The sequence below is a fragment of the Gossypium raimondii genome, chromosome 11 (genome assembly GCF_025698545.1).
Source record: "Gossypium raimondii isolate GPD5lz chromosome 11, ASM2569854v1, whole genome shotgun sequence".
In the NCBI taxonomy this organism is placed as follows: Eukaryota; Viridiplantae; Streptophyta; class Magnoliopsida; order Malvales; family Malvaceae; genus Gossypium; species Gossypium raimondii.
This window is the reverse complement of record NC_068575.1, coordinates 54,158,458-54,185,458: the sequence shown is the minus strand read 5'-3', so window position 1 is coordinate 54,185,458 and position 27,001 is coordinate 54,158,458. Positions and strand designations below refer to the sequence as shown.

Sequence of the window (27,001 nt, the reverse complement as noted above, 5' to 3'; positions counted from 1 at the left end):
AGCTTCAGCATCAATAGAACATTCTCACACGATGACAATTGGTTTTGTCACAACTCAAGCATAACATATCTGGAGTGATTGTAAGCACTTAACACGATAAGAAAATCAGGCTCGGATGGTCTAAAGCGGCGAGCAAAAATCGACAAAAGAATCGCGCATTCACCAAACTATAGAGGACGACAACAAAACTATCCCTAAAATCACTTGTAAAACTAAAATTACATGCATAAGCAAGACTAAAAACCGTGCTATAAGAACACACAAAAACTTCTAAAACTAAAGACTTATTAAATAATGGGAAAACAAACAAAAAAATATAAAACGTAAGACAACACGAGTCCAAATCGACTCGTGAAATCATTTATTATTCTGAAACATTCTCAAAACAGAAACAAATTAAGAAACTGATGAAGAGCCACCCACTAATTTCCAAAAAAACTACTGGTAGCTGGTGGAGTTTTAGCAAACGACAGACATCGTCATCTATCCATCGTAACTTGTGAAGACAATAAAAATACTCACAAAATAGATCTGCAAACTGAAAAAGAGAAAAGGCATGTGGAATAAATGAGAAGAAGAAAGGAAGAAAGAGTTAGTGAGGGGAAAAAATTGTGCGATAACTAGCCCGGACCAAAAGAAAAGAAACAAATTAATGGCTTGGAGAAAAAATTTTAATGATTTTTAAATTGATAAAATAATTAAAGTACATATTTTAAAAAGATTAAAAATTATTTTTAATGCCTCTAATATTTTTATATTTATTAGACTAGTTGATACTATTATAATTAATAATCCTGATAATTAATTAATATTACAATCGAAAGCTCTATATATAAAAAAGTAAAATAAAAATTAATTTTTATGGTTCATGTAAATAATATAATGAATAATGAAAGGAGTCTAGTTCTCTCCAAACTAAAATATATACTAGGCTCAATGGAAGCAATGCATGCACAAACTATACGGTTCTTATTTCTCATGCATCCAGCTCCTTGAAAAAAGTCTCTTCTGCGGAAAAGAAAGATGGGGCATGAACTAGGGAAGCATGACATGATGGAAGAGCTGGCTGAGACAGGGAGAAACCTCGGGTCATCTTTTCGCCACTTATCTTCAAGCTTCAGGAGTACTACCTCGGACCTCGCTGTGTCCTCCTTCAGACAAAATAATGACGACGAGATGGAGTTGCAGTGGGCTGCAATTCAGAGACTGCCCAGTTTTAAGCGCTTAAGAACCTCGTTGTTTGATCACAAGCTTTTAAATGAAACTACCAAAGAAGAAGAGGAAATCAAAGTTGACAGGAAGAGGAAAGTGATCGATGTTACAGAGCTTGGAGCATTGGAACGCCGCGTTTTCATCGAGAAACTCATTACCAAAATTGAGGACGATAATCTCCGACTGTTAAAGAAACTGAAAGAAAGAATAGACAGGCAAGAATCCATATGTCTTTCTTTTTGTTTTGAAGCAGTTGTTACTATTCACGTATGAAAACCTGCATTCAACAGAAAGCTAGGGGATGATGCCTTGCGCTTCCATCCTTCTTTCAATAACTGCTAAAAGACAAAAGGAGTTTCGCATCAGTAGAAAATTACAAATAAATAAAAAATCAATATTTTTTAACTTAAAAAGTAAAACATATATTTAATCAAATGCTGAAAGAAGCAAAACCTTTTAACCAATGCTTTGTCTACCAACATCAACTTGAAATTGATTTAAGAATAACTAAAAAGTCAACCAAAAGCTAAATTATTTTATAGATACATGACTTGCAACTGAAAGGGACATTTGTGTTTAGAGTGGGGCTGGAATTTCCAACTATTGAGGTGAGATTCCAGAATTTGTCAGTGGAAGCAGATTGTGAAGTAGTTCAAGGAAAGCCCATTCCCACACTTTGGAACACCATCACCAGTGTATTCTCTGTAAGTTTTATTCCCCAGATCTTTGCAATATGTCCCGCTACTTGTAATATATCTTACTAAATATAATATCTAAAAATAGGCAATTAAATGACTGGAATCATCTTCTTCTGACTGAAACACTTCCCTTTATTAACACTTAGAATAGTAACATATAGGCTTGACCTTCCTGAAGTGTCCTCTTCTTCACTAAAATTTGGATATATATATATATTCTTTTCACTTCCTGAAAGTGTATATATATATTCAAATACTCTAATGGGAGAAATTTAAGATGTTGAACAGGCTTTAACAACAGTTAGAAGATGCAAGTCTCAATCGTACAAGATAAAAGTTCTCAAAGATATCAGTGGCATCATCAAGCCCTCAAGGTTCATATTCATGTCATCTGTGAATGATCTATGAGTTTAGGCTATTTCTTTTTTAGACAACAGCTATACCAAACAAGTAATTGATAAGCTGTCGTAAACTCACTTTTTTATGCAGGATGACTCTATTGCTTGGCCCTCCGGGCTGCGGAAAGACCACTTTGTTACGGGCGCTTTCAGGGAAGCTTAATCCATCTCTCAAGGTTTTCTATTTTCCCATCAAATCCCTCTTGAATTAGCAATGTGAATAATCTGCATAAACTGACACTGGAAATACAATACAAAGTTTTAATGACTGATTCCAAAACTACAACCAAATGACATGTAGTATCTAATAAGTCCAAAAATAATGAAAAGTTTGTGGATTGGACAACAATCAGTCTTGAGGAATACTTTTATTTCAGGTCACAGGGGAAATATCCTACAATGGTTACAAGTTCACAGAGTTTGTGCCTCAGAATACATCAGCTTACATAAGTCAATATGACCTACACATTTCTGAAATGACTGTAAGAGAAACACTTGACTTCTCAGCTCGTTGCCAGGGCATTGGAGGCCGAGCAGGTATACATTACTTTGCATCTTGTACTAACAATCAAACCTTCACAACGGTAAACTGATCTTAAATGTTGTCTATGAATAAAGATATGTTAAAAGAAATTAGTAGAAGGGAGAAGCAATCTGGCATTGTCCCGGAACCAGATATAGACACATACATGAAGGTAATTTGCAAGTATCAGTGATCATGTCAGCAGTTAGAAGGGGCTGGATAGTATTGCCTTTGGAGCCACCTCTGACTATAATTTGTGTTAACAGGCAATCTCTATTGAAGGACTAAAAGGAACTCTCCAGACAGACTATATATTGAAGGTAATTCTCTCAAAAGAAAAGAATGTATAAAATGAAACTCGTGTTCTTCTCTAACAGTTTTATACATCCGTAGTCTTCTCTTAACAGTTCCACAATCATTCATTTCCTTTCAGATTCTTGGACTGGACATTTGTGCTGATACTATAGTGGGAGATGCAATGAACAGAGGAATCTCAGGTGGTGAAAAGAGAAGGCTGACAACAGGTTGTGCAGATCTATCACCTTCCAATTAAAGTTTTAAAGTTAAAGGGAACCGAGATCAATGTTCCATAAGGCATAAAGCCCTTGCAAATAGCAAGGGACCTTGCTGAAACCCTGATCAGCATAACTCCCTGAACAGTACAACATCATGTCAATCTAATAGATTTTCTATGTTCTCTTTTGATAGGGGAAATGATAATTGGTCCAAATAAAGCTCTCTTTATGGATGAAATATCAACTGGCTTAGACAGCTCCACTACCTTCCAAATAGTTACCTGTCTACAGCAACTAACCCACATAACAGAGGCAACAATTCTAGTATCGCTTCTTCAACCACCACCAGAGACTTTTGATCTCTTTGACGATATTATTCTAATGGCAGAAGGAAAGATTGTATACCAGGGACCACGCAATTATGTTCAAGAGTTCTTTGAACATTGCGGTTTTAGGTGCCCTGAACGCAAAGGGGTTGCTGACTTCCTCCAAGAAGTATGTATCTTTAATCTACTTTGTACGTCTATGATATTTTCCTTTAACTGATATTTTAAAATAAATTAATTTTAGGTGCTTTCTGAAAAGGACCAAGCACAGTACTGGTATCGTAAAGACCAACCTCATAGTTTTGTTTCTGTGGACAACTTCATAGTTGCATTCAATAAGTTTCACACAGTCCAGAAGCTAAATGAAGAACTGTGCACACCTTTCCATAAATGTGAGAGTCATAAAAGTGCCTTGTCATTCAACATATATTCATTGGGAAAATGGGAATTACTCAAAACATGTATGGCAAGAGAGTGGCTTCTCATTAAGAGAAACTCATTTGTTTATGTCTCTAAAACATTACAGGTAATAACAATCATAATAAGCATAAATGTATAATATCAAACATTGGCAACCCATCTTACCCACTAACAAGCCTTGGATGCTTCCTACACGCAGCTTGTAGTTATTGCACTGATAACGATGACCATCTTTATTCGCACTCGGATGAAGCTTGACCTTGTCCATGCAAGCTATTACATGGGTTCCCTGTTTTATGCTCTCATAAGACTTATGACGACCGGAGTTGCTGAGTTGGCATTAACTGTTTCCCGACTTTCAGTATTCTATAAGCAAAGAGATTGCTACTTATACCCAGCATGGGCTTATTCCATTCCAGCTGCTATTCTAAAGATTCCATTTTCATTTATAGATGCTTTTTTGTGGACAGCTCTAACATACTATGTGATTGGTTACAGTCCTGAACCGGAAAGGTTTATTATGTTAACTCAGATTATCATAGATAAATATCTAACAAATGTTATCATCTTCTAAGCTGAGTATTATTTTCAGGTTCTTCCGCCAACTCTTCCTCCTTTTCCTTATTCATCAAATGGCAATATCACTATTCCGTTTCATTGCTTCAGTTATTAGAGATCCACCTTTTGCAGCAAATTTTGGTCTTTTTACAATAATGGTGATATTTTTATTCAGTGGCTTCATAATTCCACAACGTAAGGCCATTCATTACTTATCTGAGGAGATTAGAAAGTTGTAAAGAAATTATATTAACGATCCAAACCTTCCCTGCAGCTTTACTACCTTCTTGGCTCAAATGGGGCTTTTGGCTTTCACCACTTGCATATTCTGAAATAGGTATCGCAGTAAATGAATTTCTAGCACCGAGGTGGCAACAGGTGAAGGGAAAACATTTTATATTTTGTTGATCAAATGCAGATCAGCATATCTACTCTGACTCTCATGTTTGCTGGCCATTGTTCACTTGCAGGTTTCATCTTCAAATGCCACCTTAGGACAGCAAGTTCTAGAAAAACGAGGGTTAAACTTCAGTGGCTACTACTACTGGATATCAGTAGCAGCATTGATAGGATTTTGGATTATTTTTAACATTGGATTCACCTTCGCTTTGAGCCTTTTAAAGCGTAAGTTGAACCTTCGCAAGCATGTACAAGAAATAATGATAGAAAAAGGAAAATTGAGGTGAATAAAATCTTTAAGTACTAACCTGTATATGTTGTTGCAGCTCCAGGGAGTTCTCGGGCTATTATTTCTCATGAAAGATTTTCTTACCTAAAGGCAAAAGAGGATTTGAGTGATACAACTGAGGAAAAAGAATTGCCTAATGCCGACTCTCTAAAAGCTCCAGCTGAAACAAAAGTTAAGGGTGAGAAGCTCTTGTTGTTCATGTAGTACTACTTTATATGATAGAGCTTTTACTGGAGGTCATATAAAGTAAACATATAATATAGATTGGCATGCCAAAATACTACAATCACGTCTTTTTACTACAGGTATGGTTTTACCTTTTAAGCCCATATCGATATCGTTCGAGGATGTGCAATACTTTGTTGATACTCCTAAGGTAACTACTCAAGCCCACATTTTTCAGAAATAAATAAAATATTTTTTAATGTCTTCTATGTATTCCCAGAAACTGAGAGAGCAAGTGTGTCCTCAAAAAAGACTACAGCTACTTCAAGATATTACCGGTGCATTTAGACCAGGAATTCTCACAGCTTTGATGGGTGTTAGTGGAGCTGGGAAAACAACACTAATGGATGTCCTTTCAGGAAGAAAAACTGGCGGTTATATTGAAGGAGAGATAAGAATTGGAGGGTACCCCAAAGTCCAAGAAACATATGCTAGAATATCAGCTTACTGTGAGCAAACTGACATCCATTCTCCAATGATTACAGTAGAGGAATCAGTGATGTACTCAGCTTGGTTGCGTCTACCAACTGAGATTAATAAGCATCAAAGATTGGTAAGAAATGTTCAAACCTTATTCAAGTTTACAATGCTCAATTAAACAGCTGGCAGTCGCTAGGCAAAGATCGAAAATTCAGACCTATCCTTGCCACATGACCTCTATATCTAGAAAGGATCAGTTGCAGCAGTGCTCTTATACTTTTGCGTGGAACTGGAAAAACTGTATATACCTTATGTAGAGAAAAAAGAAAGTGTAAAAAATTGAAAAATAAGTAGCAAACCATCACCTAGATAGGTGTGACATTGGCTTAAATTGTCCCTAAGACTTTGTATACAGGCTAAGATTATATCATAATTATGAATAACATGACTAAAGTGTTTAACTCACTTACCTATCCAATAGGAATTTGTAGCAGAGGTTCTTCAAATGATTGAGTTGGATGAAATCAAAGACGCTTTAGTTGGCATCCCCCATGCAAGTGGAATATCACCAGAGCAGCGTAAACGGCTAACCATAGCAGTAGAACTTGTTTCTAATCCATCCATAATATTTATGGATGAGCCTACTTCGGGTTTAGATGCCAGAGCAGCTGCAATTGTCATGCGAGTTGTGAAGAATATTGTTAACACAAAGAGGACAATTGTATGCACCATCCATCAGCCAAGTATTGACATATTCGAAGCATTTGACGAGGTAATTAACTGGCAGACTCACATAAATGGTAATTGTTTCTTGTAATAAAATATAAACACAGCATTTCAAGAGAACTATTCTGGTTTTTTCTCTTCCACGTTTTAAATTACATGTACATGTAATTAGATGTAACTTAATCAAGCAGCAGACATGAAACACCAAAGAGCAAATAGAAGCTAGTATGTATTCTTAAATCTTTAGCTCCTCATCATAACCTCAAATATCCCTTGGTTTGTATTAAAGGAAAAATCCTCACCAAAAGTTAATTGGATATTAGGTGCCAAGCTTCTTCCTTTTTTTTTTTGCATAACGTGTACATTTCCTTACAGCTTATTTTGATGAAAAGAGGAGGACAAATGGTATATTCCGGAGAACTGGGTCAGCATTCTAGTAGGCTTATCGAATACTTTGAGGTAATCCTAAAACTCAATATCACTAAGTTTATTTTGCTTTACTTGTCTACATCCTTTCTAGCTAGGACCTTACTCCGAATGTTTGACTTGAAAATGGTATTACAGTAAAGGAATAGCACCCTAAATAAAATAAATGGCCTTTCTATGGTGACTCTCTTTTTAAGTCATCCAATGATCGTGATAACATTTTTACACCCTTCTGGCAGGGTATACCTGGAGTACCAAAAATTAAAGAAAACCATAACCCAGCAACATGGATGTTAGAAGTCACTAGTACTTCTGTGGAGGCTCAACTTGGAATAGACTTTGCCCTTATCTACAAAGAATCCCATCTCTACAAGTAAGTCATTATCATAAATGTGTTAAAAAACTACTAAGTTTTCATGGATTCATATTTTCAAAAGAAAAAAAAAAGGTTGTCATGGTTTCATCACTTAAAGGGTAAGTACGTTTGGGTATTTTGCAGTTTTTCTTTTGATTTTAGTTCGAGGAGCCATAAACACTAAACAACATTTGAATCAAACAATTTTTTTAGTTTTCAACAAATCACTGAACCATCCCCATTTAGTTCTTCATAGAACTTACACATTCAGTTTAAGTGTTTAAGCATGCACCCTCTTTGCTTTCTTAGACCACTTCCCCCCGCCACAAAGTAATTGAACAAAGCTTTTATCAAATAAGGTTTTGCATGCCTAACTTTTAATTATCATACCAAGGTATATAATGTTCCTTCTCTGTAGGAGAAACAAAGAAATAGTTAAAAGCCAAAGCCTTCCAGCACAGGGTTCGGAGAAACTACAGTTTTCTACACCCTTTCCGCAAAATGGATGGGAGCAATTAAAAGCATGCCTTTGGAAACAACACTTGTCCTATTGGAGAACTCCCAAATACAACTTGGCACGCTTGGCTTTTACTCTTTCATCTTCTTCGTTTTATGGAGCCTTACTCTGGCAGAAAGGACAGAACCTGTAAGCTGCTTTCTAGCTCTTTTTTCTCCCTTCTTTATTACTACTACTACTATTATTATTAGCAAGATATATGCCATAGAGTTAACTAAGTCGATCATTGGCACAAGCCCTTCCACCCCCACCCCCCAAAAAAAAAATTTTTTTTTGAAAGTTAAAGGAACCATTTAATGAAATTTTATTTTATTATTTTGTTAGTCTAATACTCTCAAGCATTCTAACAAACGTAACTACGTTTACATTCAAATGGTCATATGTGTACTGTCTTCCGTTAAGGAGATAAATAGAATGCTAAAGAGACAAGGAAATGATATTAGTAATAAAAACTTATCTCCTCGTGCTAAAATTTAAAGAAGATAGAGGAGGCGAGAGCAAGAGAATGTAGTCAGGACATTCAAAATAAAAATCAGCAAATTAGCAAAAATTTAAGGAATGGGATTGTGTCATGACTCACTAGCATACCCTGACAATTCATTTTCCACAAGAATGCATTAAATTCCTAGCACATAGTTATGGAAGTTACTTGGTGGAAAGAGAAAAGACTTTAAATTCAATCTAGAATTGTATCTATTGAAAACTTGGGAGTAAAAACCACAAAAAATAATTGCTTGGTGTATATTAGGTTATATACGTACTGTGTGACATGCTGACATCCTATTCCCCTTTCTGAAGACATGATGAGCAGGATTTTTTCAACATAATCGGATCAACATATGTTTTCATCATATTCACTGGAACAAGCAATTGTTCATCTGTTCTTCCATTCATATCTACTCAGCGTACAATAGTCTACCGTGAAAGGTTTGCCAGAATGTACTCTTCATGGGCATATTCAGTTGCACAGGTCAAAATTTTTATAGAATGCCTTCTAAGCATTTACAAGTATTATGACACCTTTGAAGGTCGCATGTCTTGGTATAAATTTGCTCCTTCATATTTGCAGGTGATTATTGAGATTCCTTATATCTTTCTTGAAGCAGTATTATTCCTGACAATCACTTATCCAGCTGTAAACTTCTATGGATCCGCTTACAAAGTATTTTGGTACTTCTACACCGTATTTTGTACGCTGCTCTATTACAAATATTTAGGCATGATGTTGGTTTCTTTGACTCCAACTTACCAAGTAGCTACAATTTATGCAAGCCTCTTTTACACTTTGTTAAGCTTGTTCTCGGGGTACCTCATGCCAGGACCGGTAAGCCAATTCTATCCTGTATTGCTGACAGAAAACCAATTTCAATTCGCAATTTTTACAATTCTCGATAAAATGCTTAAATACTTCACCAACTGAATTGATGCTTTATTCGCATTATAGCAACCATCAATAGTACCACTTATTTGTATAGATATATTAAGCAACACATATCTGTTACTACTTCCTTGCAGAAATTTCCTAAATGGTGGGTTTGGGGATACTGGATTTCCCCAAGTTCGTGGTCCCTGAAAGGTCTCCTCACTTCACAATATGGAGATATAAAGGAAGAAATTGTAGCATTTGGAGAGAACAAAGCACTCAACGCCTTCTTGGACAGTCAGTATGGCTATAAATATCAAGATTTACCCATAATAGCCATTGTACTTCTTGCTTTTCCACTTGTCTTTGCATCTGTTTTTGCATATGGTATAGCTAAACTAAACTATCAAAGGAGATAACATGCTTCTACTTGAATTTCTAGCCAACTCTCAGGCGAACGTCAGTAAAAAGTATACATTCCTGCAATCAGTTTTCTTAACCCTTAACATACAATTCTAACCTCTCTCTATATTAACTGTTAGTCTAACAAAGAAAGGTTCTGCTATTGAGCACTTGTACATGTTAGTGTCATCCTATTCTGCTTTAATTATATCTTTTATATTATTATCACTTTTTAAGTGATAAAAGATAGTTTGCACCATGAAAACAGAAACTTACGCAACTGGAACATGTTTAGAAAATCATCAGGGGATTGTAATAGTCATTTCAAGGAACAGTTGACATGGTGTTGGGTGCATCCCTCCTTAATTAGGAATTAGGGAGATGAACTTTGTTCCATGGTGTTGGGTGCATCCCTCCTTAATTAGGAATTAGGGAGATGAACTTTGTTCCAAGAGAGGTGTATCACATGTTTGGAGATTAATTATCCACATTCATGTATGTTATTAACTCAATTTACATTTTTCGAAGTTCATCAATTTATGGTGGATTTGTCTAAAAACTATGAATGATGTTTTTTGGAATCCTGTTGTTCTACTATAAATATGAGGCTTTGGAGAGGCTTTTGGTAGAGAGAAAGAAGCATCAAAACTCAATCACAAGTGAGTTCATCAAGAGAGGGGAAAAATAGAGAGAAAGCGCCATCAGTATGAAAATTGTAAATCATCCTAATTGGATGAGATACTGAATATAATCCTACTCGTATAATAGAAGTCAAGTTTATATTGGACTAAAGTCTCACAGTTTTTCTCATTTAGGTTTCTTTTCAATTTTCACCTATTATTGCCCATTTCAGTTACACCAAAAGGGAAAGAAGTAACATACTCGTTCTTCTTAACACATGGATTGTTTCATTGCAATGTAACGAAAAAAAAAGTGAAAAAGTGCTCACAGAATAAAGGGCTTTTATCTTCCATTGGTGGATAATTCTTCACAAGTTAGCTCTGCTGCATTTGTATGTGAAGAAGATTAGCCGTTATGGTAGAATTTGAAGCTGACATTTCCGTGCATTTGGCATTGATAATATTAAAGATTATTTGATGACGGAGTGGAGTGACGTAAGGCCGTAAATGCAATTTATTGATACATGTTCAGCCAACACCACGGTTAATTTTTATTGTAAATTTTTTAGAAAGATCTCTCCAGTTATTTTTAATTTTGAATTTGGATAAACTGGTCCGTCTATATAAAAGAAAATAAAATAATTTAATCTCTGTCTAGTTCGAAAATGAGTGAGCAATTAAGGACAATTAATAATTTTCATTTATTTTACATGATATTAATTGATATAATAACAAATGGCTCTCAACCTTTACATGTTTTGTTAACTTAATCTTAATTTTAACAAATTAAAATTGATTTTGATTAAAAAAGCATATGAAAAATAAATAAGTTTTTTAAAATCTAAAATTTTAAAATAATATATAAAATAATTTAAGCTTCAAAAATAAATAAAACTTCTCTATCGGTTTATCCTTCAAGGCTTCAACTTTTACTAGCTTTTGAGTTCGGGTTTTAAGTTTGAAGGTATTTTTTTGTGTTAAGATTGTTGTTATTCGTGTCAAGATTGAAAAATTAATATTTGAAAAGTATATGGACTAAGAATGAGCCAATTAGAGAACATGGGTTAAATCTACAATTTTACATATAGTACAAGATTAACAACAAATTTTAATAACTGAATTTAATCATTATTGTTTGGGTCGAGATTGAAATTTTAAAAACTAAAAAGTACATGAAGTAACATTGATAAGTTCAAAAGTATAAAATTAAATTTGATCAAATTAAGATATAAAAACTAAATCCACAACTTATCCATAATACATAAACTAATAGTAAAATTTAACCTAATTAAATCTAGCATCCTTGCTAAGGCTTGATTAATTTGTGTGTGTTGCGAACAAAACTTTAACATTGAAAAGATTGATGCCTTCAAATTTTAAGTGTTAAAATTCAAGTTCATGATAAGTAATCATATATCGATTCACAATTTAAATTATTTTTATTCAAATTTTTATCATGTGTGATTCCTATAAAAATATATGAATAATGAGGTCCAAGTATTTCACTTTTAATTTTTATATATTACAAATTGAAGGAAAATGAATTTCAACCCTGATTTTTTTTTTTTGAACCCTGATCTTAAATATACATTTAAGCACAGCTGTCGGAACTTTTGATTTTGTTCAATATTTATTTATTTTATTAATTACTTTCGTATGGGATGCTGTCCTATTTTGTCTTCCTATTATAAAAGCATCTCAATTTTATTTTATGATATTATTAATGTGCTTTAGTATATTATTTTAAATTTATCGATAGTTTTTAGATATTTATAATTTAATTTATAGTTATTTAATAAAATATTATATATATACATATATAAAAATGCGAATATCAGGAAGGTAATCAAAATCAAAAGGGTTAAATATTGATTTAGTCCAAACCTTTTTTTTTTCTGTTAAGAAAAATATCAATTGACGGAGCCCATTACAAAATAGTAATACATGTCAATTCTATTCTAAATCTGAAAGTTCTACTTGAAATCAAAAAATTTCACCCAGTCAATTTGAACTTGACCCATCTTGATTTGACGATCAAAAGTTAACAATTTAAACCCGAATTGACTTGAACCTAAAATTAATCCAACCTAAAATTTACTTGATCCCAAAATTGACTTGACTATAAAATGATTTGAACCTATTATGACATGGGAAAAAAACTCGAAATAACTTATACTTAATTTTAGTATAATTTTTAAAATAATAATATTATACTTGTAACTTAAATTATATTTTATTTTGGTAGTAAATTACAAATACATTAAACACTTAATGAAAAGAATATATATCATCTTTTTGTTTACAAATTAACAAATAAAGGAAATTATCAAAATACATTTTAGTCTGCAAAAAAAAAACTACTATCATACAACGAATAAACCTAAAAGAATTAAAATTATATCGGCAAAAAAATAAAAAATATATTGTAAAGGTAATAAGAAAGAGATGTATTATAAAATCTAGACTTCAAAGTAAGTGGTGGTGTCGAAAAAATTTTTGAGACCGGAATAGTAAAAATATAATTTTATTATTTTAATAGTCTATATATTTATAATTTTAAAAGATTAAATTAATTTTTATTATTTTTAGGATCAAATTATAATTTTATTATTAATTTAAAATTTTATAAATTATAAAAAATTTAAATGAAAACTTTTTATTTTAAGAGGTGTGTCACTCAGCCACTGTTCAAAGTTGAAACGAATCACCTATTCGTACAGAAATAAAATCAAATTTTAATATTAAAAACAATTACAATAAATTGATAAAGACAATAAGACATAAAAGAAGGGGATAGAGTAACCTTTAAACTCTAAACTTCACAATTTTTTTTTAGTTTCGTCCTTGAACCTTTGTTTTTATCCACATTCGACTCCCAAACAATTTAATTTACTTTTCAACGACCTAAAAGGCTTACAGCTTGAAATTAATGCTGGAATCGAATCACAAAAAATCCGGACATCATGGAAGAAAGAATAAAGATCAGACCAGACAACTACTGCGAGGCTCATTTATTGCTTAAGACACACACAGTTTGCGCATCATCTCTTACAAAACACGCCTTCTGTTTGCCTCCCATTGGTTAAATTGGAAGGCAGTTGCCAAATTATTTAAATGTTCATTGGTTAGGGCAGAATGATATGGTGAAGATTTTGTAGCTTCAATATTAATCTACCATATGTCATACGATAACACTTCATATTTTTCTAAAACAGCTGTACTTATACATCACGTGATATGCCCCAAATATATATACAGAAATTTAATGCTAGCAATTTATGATTTAACTAATCCCAAAAAACTGCACTTATTTATTATCCAGGTACTCTTTGCTGAAAACAAGTGCAATGGGGGAGTTTAGTAGAGGTTCAAGGGTCATAAGTTTAAAATTTTTGTAATTTAGTCCTTTATAGATATACTATAGTCCTCCTAAAAATATAAGTAGATCTTAAGTTTTAATATTTTTGCAATTTCTCCTTTGCATATATATATTTGTTTTTTATGATCAAATTTGGTTGATTTTGAATGATCATGAATTCGTCAAATTTGGAATGAACCGATTGTAATACTAGAATATTACTTTTTTTAATCGATTATTTTTATATTTAAATTGATTGTTATGTTAGAATACTACTTTTTTGAATTAATTGTTTAAATTGGTTATCATGTTAGAATACTATTTTTTAATCGATTATTTTTATGTTTAAATCTTATTATTATATTAAAATACTTTTTCTTTTAAATTGATTGTTTATTATGTAGTAAGTTGATCCTCCAAAATTAAAATCCTAAATCCTCAGCTAAAGAAGCGTGCATTTCAAAAAAAAAAAAAGTTTGCAAACATAGATTCATTTATTACTCAAATCAGGTGATATAATAATTAAATCCCCATTTTCGGTACTCCACAAGACATCTGCACGCATTTCAAGATTCAATTAATTTGGAAAGTCGACGTTTAATATATATAAATTTCAAGCTTTGCCCGCATTCATGAACGCATGACTTTCTCCTTTGACGCATTTTAGACTTTGATAGTAAAGCCGTAACCATTGACCCTAAACCTCCCTTCCACACCGAACCGCAGCCTGCTGGTTTATTGGTTAATTATGACATGAACCCACATTAATCAAGTTTAGGAATAGATATATGAACAAAAAAATTTAAATGAACATTTTAATATTTTTATTTAATATTCTTAAGTAAACCTTGAAATTATTGCTCAATTAATTTTGAAATAATGAGTTCAAAGTCAGAAAAATACCAACCTTCGAGTATACATCTATCATTTTTTTTCTCATTTGATTGCTATAGCAACCTCAATTTTCATATGATATGAAATTTTGTTAAGTGGTACATCCTAACCAGAGGAGATTCTAGGGGGTGGCATGGTCGGCTCCCCTAAAATAAAAAATTACCATTTAAGTTCTTTAATTTTTTTAAAATTTTAAATTAATAATGATAAAATTATACTTTAACCTCTTTAAATTTATAAAAATTTAATTTAATCATTTAAAAATTATAAAGATATATACTATATAAAAAACTAAAATTTTATACAACCCCTTTCACCTCTGATCCTAATCAACCCTTTTTATCACCTTAAATTACCCATTATAAACCAAACCATGGTCAACGTACAAATGGAGCAAAAACAGCGGATGTTAATGGGAGCCATGTACTTTCGCCTTCCAAATTTTTCCAACTTTTATTAGTAGCCTAAAATTTTTTGAAAAATTTACTTAGGTTTTCTTAAAATCTTTCATTTTGAAAATTTATTAAGATTTTCGCAACTTTTAAAAGTTAAACCTCCAATTTAAAACAATAATAGTAATAAACTATCAAAATAGTCAATTTTGTTTACTTTATGTTACATTTTAGTCATTGATGTTTGAAATGTTACGTTTTAGTCACTTACGTTATCGTGTTGTAACATTTTAGTCACTGAGCCATTAATTGTCATTAATGGTATAACGGTAAACTGACGTGGCACGTTAAATCATCATTTCAAACGAAAAATTTAGGTTAATTTATACAACCGATCCCCATATTTTTTCGTTTTAAGCAATTTACTTTTTTTCTTTTATGTTCTTTTAATTTTATTTTTTTCTTTATTTTTCATTTTCTTCTGCTTCTCCCTCTATTTTCTTCCCTTCTTCATTTCTTTTAACGTAGTTTTTCTATATTTTCATTTGTTAAAACTAGTCTCTATACTTTTAATTTTTAAAACAATTTAAATTTTTTGAGTGAGGCGAGCTTATGGACTAATTTTAACAAATGGAAAACATAAAAAAAAACTACGTTAAAAGAAATAAATAAGGGAGGAAAACAGAGAGAGAAGTAGAAGATAATGGAAAATAAAGAGAGAAAAAAAGAAAAGTTAAAAAAACATAAAAGAAAAATAAATTGCTCAAAATGAAAAAAAATATAAGGACCAATTGTAAAATTTAATCTAAAATTTTCGTTCGAAACGATGATTTAATGTGCCACATTAGCTTACTATTATATCGTTAACGACAATTAACAGCTCAGTGACTAAAATGTTACAACACGATAATGTAAGTAACTAAAACGTAACATTTCAAACATAAGTGACTAAAATATAATCTGGGGCAAATAAAAAAGACTATTTTAATAGTTTACAAAAAAAATGGTTGAACCCTTAATTTTTTAAAATTTTTAAATTTCAATTAGATTTATTGTCAAAATTCCGCACTACGCAAAACTATAACTTGGCAAAATGTTGGATCCTTAATTATAAAAACCATCAAAGTGGACAACATAAACTAAAGGGAAAAAAAGCACTATAATTTCAAAAAATCCAATTTTGCAATCGGCGGACTATAGTGCTAGTCTGACGCATCAGGTTATTAGTTTGAGGATGTTCACAGATCCTCCTCTACTGATACAAAGTTTTCTTGATGAGGATTTGATTGCTTTATTTAAGGCAAAGTCCTTGGAACTTTTCATATGAGGTGTTGATCCTCCTTTTGTGTTATGCAAGCGGTTGAATTATAGCATTTAAGGTTAAATAAGATCTGCAGTTGAAATTCTTTATTATTATTATACATAAAAGTACATATATTATAATATAAAATTAAATTAATACAAATAGGAAATGAATAAAGAGTCAAACAAAACTCATATATAATATATACACATGATTAATCGAAGATCACATGAAATTATGCTTATAATGTTCAAAATTCAAAACTTCCTCTAAGTTGTTGGAAAATACTTATTAATTTTATTTTTAAAATTTATCATGACTAATATATTAAAGAAATCTTAAATTACCACACTTTATTTAAATACGCTCTTAAATTATTTTTCCTTAAATAAATAATATAAGGGCTTGTTTAAACAAAATATAATAGTTTAAGGATGTCTCCCACAAAATCCCACAACAAACATTTCACTTTGACAACCATACAAAAATAATTAAAAAAACAATTGTTGAGTATGACTTGTATTTATTTGTTTAAAGATGTCTCCCAGTTAAACTTTGTTTATTTGTTTAAATCGAACTCTAATTAGTCTAGGTTATATTTGACCCATTAAAATATTAAAACCCATAACACATTTAGAAAATTTTATATTTACATTTTGATGGTTCTTTATTTTCGAGGTTTTATTTTTATCTCCATTTTTTACTTTTTATCATTTTACCATTATAATAAATTTATCTTTTTCATAATTTTTATCCTTTTGTAAAATATTTTCACGTTAAATTTATATATTTAATTTCTCAAATTCTTCCCCTATATTTTATCCGCAATCTTTTGTACTCACAACAAAGCTTTGTTTTTGTTTCGTATTATTTTGACCAAATAATTAAGGCAATATATATAGTGCACACATAAAGCAGCCCCATACTGTAACTTTGACCGAAGCTCAAGATTTAAAAAAAAATTGGGCCTCGCTGTATTGCATTCAACGTAGTAACGTAAGCAGCTTTAGCCTTTACTTGATAATAAAGAGATAACTAAGAGGCAAATAGAAGCATGCAAAAGCACGATACGGTTCATATTTATCATCCAACTCCCTGAAAGAAAGGTCTCTCTTTAGCGAAAAAGAAAGATGGGGCATCATGAAGTAGGGAACCATGACATGGAAGAGCTGGGTGAGACAGAGAGAAACCTGAGGTCACCTTTTCGCCACTTATCGTCAAGCTTCAGGAGCACTACCTCGGACCTCGCGGTGTCGTCGTCGTTGAGAGAAAATAATGATGACGAGATGGAGTTGCAGTGGGCTGCGATTCAGAGACTGCCCACTTTTAAGCGCGTAAGAACCTCATTGTTCGATTTCCAGCTTTTAAATGACACTACCAAAGAAGAAGAGGATATCAAAATTGAGGGGAAGAGGAAGGTGATCGATGTTACCAAGCTGGGAGCATTGGAGCGCAGCGTTTTTATCGAGAAACTCATTACCAAAATTGAGTACGATAATCTTCGCCTCTTGGAGAAACTGAAAGAACGAATAGGGAGGCAAGAATCTATACGTCTCTCTCTCTCTCTCTCTCTCTCTCTCTCTTTTGCTTCGAAGCAGTTATTATACCATTTACCTTTCATGCTTGAAAAACTTGCAGTTAACAGAAAAAGCTAGCGAATGCCTTGCGCTTCAATCCTTTTGAGTCTCGCTTCAGTTGAAACTAAAAAAATATTAATTAGGATGTCACAATATTTTCTGGTTTCATTTTTTTTTTAAATTTAAAACAAGTTTGGTAAATAAAAAATTTAGTTATAAGTAATGAAAATATAAAACACTTTTGGCACACGTGTTCATAGTTGAGTCAGTTAGATTCAACCAAATTTGTTCATGGTATCATATCATACATATAGTTATTTAAACTGGGATAACCTAAAATATGAGTTTCAAAATTCACTCAAATTTATCTATGTTATTATTATTTTTAAAACTTTTGAAAGTATGATTATTTTATTTATTATTTATATACATCTTTCACTATCCTTATATATTTTCTATTAAAATTTTAAAGATAATTACCTAAAAATCTAACATAAATAAATTAAAATATCTTTAAATATTTTATAGTATAGTATAGTATATTTAATCAATTATGGAAAAAGCAAAATCATAAGGATTATGGTTTAATGCAATGCTTATGCATGTAGTATATCTAATAGTATGAGTAACATCAATATATATGAAATTGATTTATGAAAAATAAGTCAATCAAAAGATAAAATATGTTATAGATTCCTAGCTTGCAGCTGACAGTGACATTTGTGCTTAGAGTGGGGTTGGAATTTCCAACTATTGACGTGAGATTCCAGAATTTGTCAGTGGAAGCAGATTGTGAAGTAGTTCAAGGGAAGCCCATTCCTACACTTTGGAACACCATCACCACTGTATTCTCTGTAAGTATTTTTTGCAATATGTCCCACTACAATTGTTTCTTACTAAATATAATATCTAAAAAGACTATAGAAAATGAAATATCTAAAACTTCTATTCATAATAGATTACCTTACCCATCCTAAAGCAAATCAATAATACAGGTTTTCTTCCCAAATCTTCGTAGCTTTTTCAGCTTTATATGCTTAAATAATGGGAAATTCTTTGTTTTTAGAAAATTAAATAACTGGGATCATCTTCTTCACTCTCATAATACATAAAATTGTAATATTTTGGTTTCATCTTCCTGAAATGCGCTCTTGTTCATTACAATTTGGATATATATCACCCTAATGGGAGAGATTTATAATGTTAAACAGGCTTTGACAAAAGTTAGCAGATGCAAGTCTCAATCACACAAGATAAAAATTCTCAAAGATATCAGTGGCATCATCAAGCCCTCAAGGTTCACTTTGGCTATCGACTTCTACATTCTTGTCGGCTATGCATGATCTATGAGTTTAGGCTGCTTTTTAGAAAACAATAGATATACCAAAAAAGTAACAGATAAGCTGCCAAAAACTCACTCTTTTTATGCAGGATGACTCTATTGCTTGGCCATCCAGGCTGCGGAAAGACCACCTTGTTACAAGCACTTTCAGGGAAGCTTAATCCATCTCTCAAGGTTTTCTATTTGTCCATCAAATCCCTCTTGAATTAGCAATCTGAATAATCTGCATTAGCCGACACTGGAAATACAATACAAAATTTTAATCATTGATTCCAAAACTACAACCAAATGACATGTAGCATCTAATAAGTTCAAGAATAATGAAAAGTTTGTGGATTGAACTACAATCAATCTTGGGGAATACTTTTATTTCAGGTCACAGGGGAAATATCCTACAATGGTTACAAGTTCACAGAGTTTGTGCCTCAGAATACATCAGCTTACATAAGTCAATATGACCTACACATTTCTGAAATGACTGTAAGAGAAACACTTGACTTCTCAGCTCGTTGCCAGGGCATTGGAGACAGAGCAGGTATATTACTTTGCATCTTGTACCAACAATCATGCTTTCATAACAGTAAACTGATCTTAAATTGTCTATGAATAAAGATATGTTAAAAGAAATCAGTAGAAGGGAGAAGCAATCTGGCATTGTTCCGGAACCAGATATAGACACATACATGAAGGTAATTTGCTAGAAATAGTGTTCATATCAGCACTTAGCGAGGGCTGGATATCAAAGCCTTTGGAACCACCTCTGACTATAATCTGTGTTAACAGGCAATTTCTGTTGAAGGATTAAAAGGAACTCTCCAGACAGATTATATATTGAAGGTAATTCTCTCGAAAGAAAAGAAATGTATAAAATGAAATCCATGTTCTTCTCTAACAGTTCCACAATCATTCATTTCCACTCAGATTCTTGGACTGGACAATTGTGCCGATACTATAGTGGGAGATGCAATGAACAGAGGTATCTCAGGAGGTCAAAAGAGAAGGCTGACAACAGGTTGTGTAGTTCTCTCACCTTCCTATTAAAGTTATAAAGTTTAAGAGAACCGAGATTAATGTTCCATAAAGCCCTAGCAAATAACAAGGGACCTTTATGAAACCCTGATCATATAACTCCCTGAGCCATACAAAATCATGTCATTCTAATGGATTTTCTATGTTTTCTTTTGATAGGGGAAATGATCATCGGTCCAAATAAAGCACTCTTTATGGATGAAATATCAACTGGCTTAGACAGCTCCACTACCTTCCAAATAATTACCTGTTTACAGCAACTAACCCACATTACAGAGGCAACACTTCTAGTATCACTTCTTCAACCGGCACCAGAGACCTTTGATCTCTTTGACGACATTATTCTGATGGCAGAAGGAAAGATTGTATACCAAGGACCACGCAGTTCTGTTCAAGAGTTCTTTGAACATTGTGGTTTTAGGTGCCCTGAGCGCAAAGGCGTTGCTGACTTCCTCCAAGAAGTATGTGTTCATTAATCCACTTAGAACGTTTCATGTCATTCTTCTTTAACTGATGTTTTAAAATAAATTAATTTCAGCTGCTTTCTGAAAGGGACCAAGCACAATACTGGTATCGTAAAGACCAACCTCATAGTTTTGTTTCTGTGGACAACTTTATAGTTGCATTCAAGAAGTTTCAAGCAGCCCAAAAGCTAAATGAAGAACTGTGCACACCTTTCAACAAACGTGAGAGTCATAAAAGTGCCTTGTCATTCAACAAGTATTCAATGGGAAAATGGGAATTACTCAAAACATGCATGGCAAGAGAATGGCTTCTCATGAAGAGAAACTCATTTGTTCATATCTTTAAATCGTCACAGGTAATAACAATCATAATAAGCATGTGTATAGTATCAAACTTTGGCGATCAACATACCCACTAACCAGCCTTGGATGCTTCCTACATGCAGCTTGTAGTTATTGCACTCATAACGATGACCATCTTTATTCGCACTCGGATGAAGCTTGACCTTGTCCATGCAAGCTATTACCAGGGTTCCCTGTTTTATGCTCTCATAAGGCTTATGACGACCGGAATTACTGAGTTGGCATTAACTGTTTCCAGACTTTCTGTGTTCTATAAGCAAAGAGATTTCTACTTCTACCCAGCATGGGCATATTCCATTCCGGCTGCTATTCTAAAGATTCCATTTTCATTGATGGATGCTTTTCTGTGGACAGCTCTTACATACTATGTGATTGGTTACAGTCCTGAACCAGAAAGGTTTATTATGTTAACAAAAATTATCTAATGTTAAAGTAGCTAAATTTTAACAAATGTTATCATCTTCTAAGCCTATTATTGGTTTTCAGGTTCTTCCGCCTGCTCTTCCTCCTTTTCCTTGTTCATCAAATGGCAATTTCACTATTCCGTTTAATTGCTTCAGTTGTCAGAGACCCACCTTTTGCAGCAAATTTTAGTCTTTTTACATTATTGGTGATATTTTTATTCAGTGGCTTCATAATTCCACGGCGTAAGTCCATTCATTACTTATATGAGGAGATTAAAAAGACGTAAAGAACTTATATTAATGTTGCAAACCTTTTCCGCAGCTTTCCTACCTGCTTGGGTCAAATGGGGCTTTTGGCTTTCACCACTTGCATATTCTGAAATAGGTGTTGCAGTGAATGAATTTCTAGCACCAAGGTGGCAACAGGTGAAAGGAAAACAATTGTTATTTTGTTATTCAAATGCAGATCAACATATCTACTGACACTCCCATGTTTTCTGGCCATTCACTTGCAGGTTTCATCTTCAAATGCCACCTTAGGAAAGCAAGTTCTAGAAAAACGTGGGTTAAACTTCAGTGACTACTACTATTGGATATCAGTAGGAGCATTGATAGGTTTCTGGATGATTTTTAACATTGGTTTCACCTTTGCTTTGAGCCTTTTAAAGCGTAAGTTGTACCTTAGCAAGCATATACAAGAAAATAATGATAGAAAAAAAAATTGAGGTGAATAAAATCTTTGAAGTACTAACCTGTATATGTTGTTGCAGCTCCAGGGAGTTCTCGGGCTATTATTTCTCATGAAAGATTTTCTTACCTAAAGGCAAAAGAGGATTTGAGTGACAAAGCTCTGCAAAAAGAATTGCCCAGTGTTGACTCTCTAACAGAAAGAAAAGTTAAGGGTGAGAAGCTCTTGTTATTTATATAGTACTACATTATATCAGAAAGCATTTACTGGATGCCATATGAAGTGAACAAACAATATAGGTTCGCATGCCAAAATAATATAATCATGTTTTTTTATTACAGAAATGGTTTTACCTTTTAAGCCCATAACGATATCATTCAAGGATGTGCAATACTTTGTTGATACTCCGAAGGTACTATGTTCATTCTCAAGCCCAATTTTTCAAATATAAATAAAATATTTTTTAATGTCTTCTATGTATTCCCAGAAACTGAGAGAGCAGGGGTATCCACAAAGACTACAGCTACTTCAAGATATTACCGGTGCATTTAGACCTGGAGTTCTCACAGCTTTGATGGGTGTTAGTGGAGCAGGGAAAACAACACTAATGGATGTACTATCAGGAAGAAAAACAGGTGGTTATATTGAAGGAGACATAAGAATTGGAGGGTACCCCAAAGTCCAAGAAACATATGCTAGAATATCAGCTTACTGTGAGCAAACTGACATCCATTCTCCAATGATTACAGTAGAGGAATCAGTGGTGTACTCAGCTTGGTTGCGTCTACCAACTGAGATTAATAAGCATCAAAGATTGGTAAGAAATGTTCAAACCTTATTCAAGTTTACAATGCTCAATTAAACAGCTTGCAGTCGCTAGGCAAAGATCGAAAATTCAGACCTATCCTTGCCACATGACCTCTATATCTAGAAAGGATCAGTTGCAGCAGTGCTCTTATACTTTTGCGTGGAACTGGAAAAACTGTATATACCTCATGTAGAGAAAAAAGGAAGTGTACAAAATTGAAAAATATGTAGCAAACCATCACCTAGATAGGTGTGACATTGGCTTAAATTGTCCCTGAGACTTTTTATACATGCTAAGATTATATCATAATTATGAATAACTTGACTAAAGTGTTTAACTCACTTACCTATCCAATAGGAATTTGTAGCAGCGGTTCTTCAAATGATTGAGTTGGATGAAATCAAAGATGCTTTAGTTGGCATCCCGCATGTAAGTGGAATATCACCAGAGCAGCGTAAACGGTTAACCATTGCAGTAGAACTTGTTTCTAATCCATCCATAATATTTATGGATGAGCCAACTTCGGGTTTAGATGCCAGAGCAGCTGCAATTGTCATGCGAGTTGTGAAGAATATTGTTAACACAAAGAGGACAATTGTATGCACCATCCATCAGCCAAGTATCGACATATTTGAATCATTTGATGAGGTAATTAAATGGCAGAATTGCATTCATGGTAATTAGTTCTTGAAATAAAAATTACAACTTAGCATTTTGGGAAAACTATTCTGGTGCTTTTTTTTTCACATTTAAATGAAATGAACTATCGTATGTTATTAGATGGAACTTAATCATGCATTAGACAAGAAACACCAAAGAGCAAAGAGAGCCAATTATAGATTACTTCTCAAATCTTTAGCTCCTCATCATAAGCTAAAACATGAAAAACCCTAATGGTTTATGTTAATGGAAAATTCTCACCAAAGTTAACTGGATAGAAGAATTTGGGCCTAAATACATTTTATCAGGTCCAACATTTGTTTCTGCATAACATGTGTGTATCCTTACAGCTTATTTTGATGAAAAGAGGGGGACAAATGATATATTCTGGAGAACTGGGTCAGCATTCAAGTAGGCTTATCGAATACTTTGAGGTAATCCTAAAAATCAATCATTATGAAAAGTTTATTTTGCATTACATGTCTACATGCTTTGTAGCTTGGAGTCTAGGACCTTAATCCCTATGCTTGACATGGAAATGAAAGTATAATAAAGGAATATCACCCTAAGTAAAACATATGGCCTTTCTATGGCGACTCTCTTTTTAACTCGTCCAATCATGACAACAATTTACACCCTTCTGGCAGGGTATACCTGGAGTACCAAAAATTAAAGAAAATCATAACCCAGCGACATGGATGTTAGAAGTCACCAGTCCTTCTGTGGAAGCTCAACTTGGAATAGACTTTGCCTGTATCTACAAAGAATCCCATCTCTACAAGTAAGTCATTATCATAAATGTGTTAGAAAACTATTAAGTTGCCATGGTTTCGCCACTAACTAGGGTAAGTATTAAAGATGTCACATTTGGGTATCTTGCAGTTCTTATTTTTTATTTTTGACCGAGTCACTGACCCCTCCGCATTTAGTTCTTCATAGAACTTACGCATTCAGTTAAGTATTTAAGCATGCACCCTCTTATCTTTCTTAGACCACTTCCCCCACCTAAAAGTAAATGAAGAAAGCTTTTATCAAATAAGGTCTTGCATGCTAACTTTTAATACAAAGTGATATAATGTTTCTTCTCTGTAGGAGAAACAAAGAAATTGTTAAAAGCCAAAGCCTTCCAACACAGGGTTCAGAGAAACTACAATTTTCTACACCCTTTCCACAAAATGGATGGGAGCAACTTAAAGCATGCCTTTGGAAACAGCACTTGTCCTATTGGAGAAGTCCCAAATACAACTTAGTACGGTTGGCATTTATTATTTTATCTTCTTTGTTGTATGGAGTCTTACTTCGGCAGAAAGGACAAAACCTGTAAGCCGCTTTCTAGATCTTTTTTCACCCTTTACTATTATCGCCAATCATTTAACACCATGTTCACATAGCTATACCAAGAAATGTTCATTTATGAAGCGTCACTAAGATTTATCTGATAGAGTTGACATAAAATGTGTGTTCATTAAGAAAATATGGTTGTTGGATATTCTGATTCCTGTACGTAAGTTTGTGTTCTTTTACTAGTCTAGCTGATGAAACTTTCCTGTTCAATTTGCTAGCTTACTTACAAGGATAAATAGAATGCCAAAGAGACAAAGAAAAGATATTAGTACTAACAACCTGTCTCCTCATGCTAAAATCTAAAGAAGACAGAGGAGGAGAGAGTAAGAGAGTTAGTAAGGACATACAAATTAAAATTTAGCAGATTAACAAAAATGTAAGAAATGTTATATCAAGTTAATTAGTAAGTGCAATTAGCACACCTGACGATTCATGTTAGAAAAAAATGCATTACTATCCTAGCACATAGTTATGAAAGTTACTTGGTGTAAAGAGAAACGAATCAGATTTTATATGAATGTCAATTCATACTAGAATTGTATCTATTGAACTGAAGTAAAAACTACAAATTTTAATTGGTTGGAGTATATTAGATTATATACTTACTGTGTAACATGCTGACATTCTATTCCCCTTTCTAAAGACATGATGAGCAGGATTTTTTCAACATAATGGGATCGATGTATGTTTTCATGATATTCACTGGAATAAGCAGTTGTTCATCTGTTCTTCCATTCGTGTCTACTCAGAGGACAATAGTCTACCGTGAAAGATTTTCCAGAATGTACTCTTCATGGGCATATTCGTTGGCACAGGTCAAAAATTTTATAGAATGCCTTCTGATACTATGACACCTTTGAAGGTCGCATGTCTTGGTATAAATTTGTTCCTTCATATTTGCAGGTGATTATTGAGATTCCTTATATCTTTCTTGAAGCAGTATTATTCCTGACAATCACTTATCCAGCTGTAAACTTCTATGGATCCGCTTACAAAGTATTTTGGTACTTTTACACCGTATTTTGTACGCTGCTCTATTACAAATATTTAGGCATGATGTTGGTTTCTTTGACTCCAACTTTCCAAGTAGCTACAATATTTGCAAGCCTCTGTTACACGTTGTTCAGCTTGTTCTCAGGGTACCTCATACCAGGACCGGTAAGCCAATTCTGTCTTGTCTTGCTAACTGAAACCCAATTTGATTTCACAATTTTTACAATTCCCAATAAAATTAATCAGTAAGGCACCTGTAAAACGTAAATAGAAGAATGGCTAGATTAACCATAAGAACATGCTTCAGCTTAAATGCTCACCAACTAAATTGATGCTACCACTCAATTTTTGTAGATAGCTAAAGTAACACATATCTGCTACTTCATTACTTGCAGCAATTTCCTAAATGGTGGGTTTGGGGCTACTGGATTTCCCCAAGTTCGTGGTCCCTGAAAGGTCTCCTCACTTCACAATATGGAGACATAGAGGAAGAAATCAAGGCATTTGGAGAGCAAAAAGCACTCAACACCTTCTTGGACAGTCAGTATGGGTATAAACATCGAGATCTACCCATAATAGCCGTTGTACTACTTGCTTTTCCGCTTGTCTTTGCATCTGTTTTTACATATGGTATAGCTAAACTAAATTATCAAAGGAGATAACACGCTTCTACTTGAATTCCTAACCTCTCAGGCAAACTTTTGTAAAAGTATAAATTTATTTGCCCATTAATTGTAAATATATATTCCTACAATAAGTTACTATGATCCTAACAAACAATTCTATCCTCTCTGTATAGTATCTGTTAGTCTAACAAAGAAAGTTTCTGCCATTGAGCACTTGTAAATGTTAGTGTCACCCTATCCTGCTTTAATTATATGATATACACTGTCACTTAAAAAGTCATAAAGCACCAAGAATACAGAAATTTATGCAACTAGAACACGTTTAATAAATCATCAGGTGAATTGTCATAGACATTTTAAGGAA

At 33.2% G+C, this 27,001-nt stretch overlaps 2 protein-coding genes across 2 annotated transcripts; both read left to right on the top strand.

Annotated features, from left to right (window-relative positions):
* The first annotated feature begins 981 nt into the window (after positions 1-981).
* Positions 982-9,856, top strand: LOC105802878 (pleiotropic drug resistance protein 3). Its single transcript, XM_012634780.2, has 24 exons — positions 982-1,427; positions 1,793-1,916; positions 2,199-2,284; positions 2,400-2,484; positions 2,686-2,845; positions 2,927-3,003; positions 3,098-3,151; positions 3,265-3,355; positions 3,540-3,841; positions 3,917-4,198; positions 4,292-4,605; positions 4,685-4,845; positions 4,925-5,028; positions 5,121-5,274; positions 5,376-5,516; positions 5,644-5,714; positions 5,784-6,116; positions 6,465-6,755; positions 7,085-7,168; positions 7,375-7,508; positions 7,909-8,136; positions 8,806-8,977; positions 9,077-9,331; positions 9,523-9,856. The coding sequence occupies exons 1-24, from the start codon at positions 1,024-1,026 to the stop codon at positions 9,787-9,789; spliced, it is 4,374 nt and encodes a 1,457-aa protein (XP_012490234.1). The 5' UTR covers positions 982-1,023; the 3' UTR covers positions 9,790-9,856.
* A 9,492-nt stretch (positions 9,857-19,348) lies between these two features.
* On the top strand, positions 19,349-26,796 carry LOC105802879 (pleiotropic drug resistance protein 3). The gene is given in 21 exon segments (XM_052624260.1): positions 19,349-19,432; positions 19,634-19,793; positions 19,871-19,947; positions 20,042-20,095; positions 20,180-20,270; positions 20,447-20,748; positions 20,826-21,107; positions 21,198-21,516; positions 21,519-21,761; positions 21,841-21,944; positions 22,034-22,187; positions 22,289-22,420; positions 22,548-22,618; positions 22,694-23,023; positions 23,372-23,662; positions 24,025-24,108; positions 24,322-24,455; positions 24,767-24,994; positions 25,662-25,833; positions 25,922-26,176; positions 26,407-26,796. Coding segments are annotated over 21 exon segments (3,834 nt in total). The 3' UTR covers positions 26,674-26,796.
* The last annotated feature ends 205 nt before the right edge of the window (positions 26,797-27,001 follow it).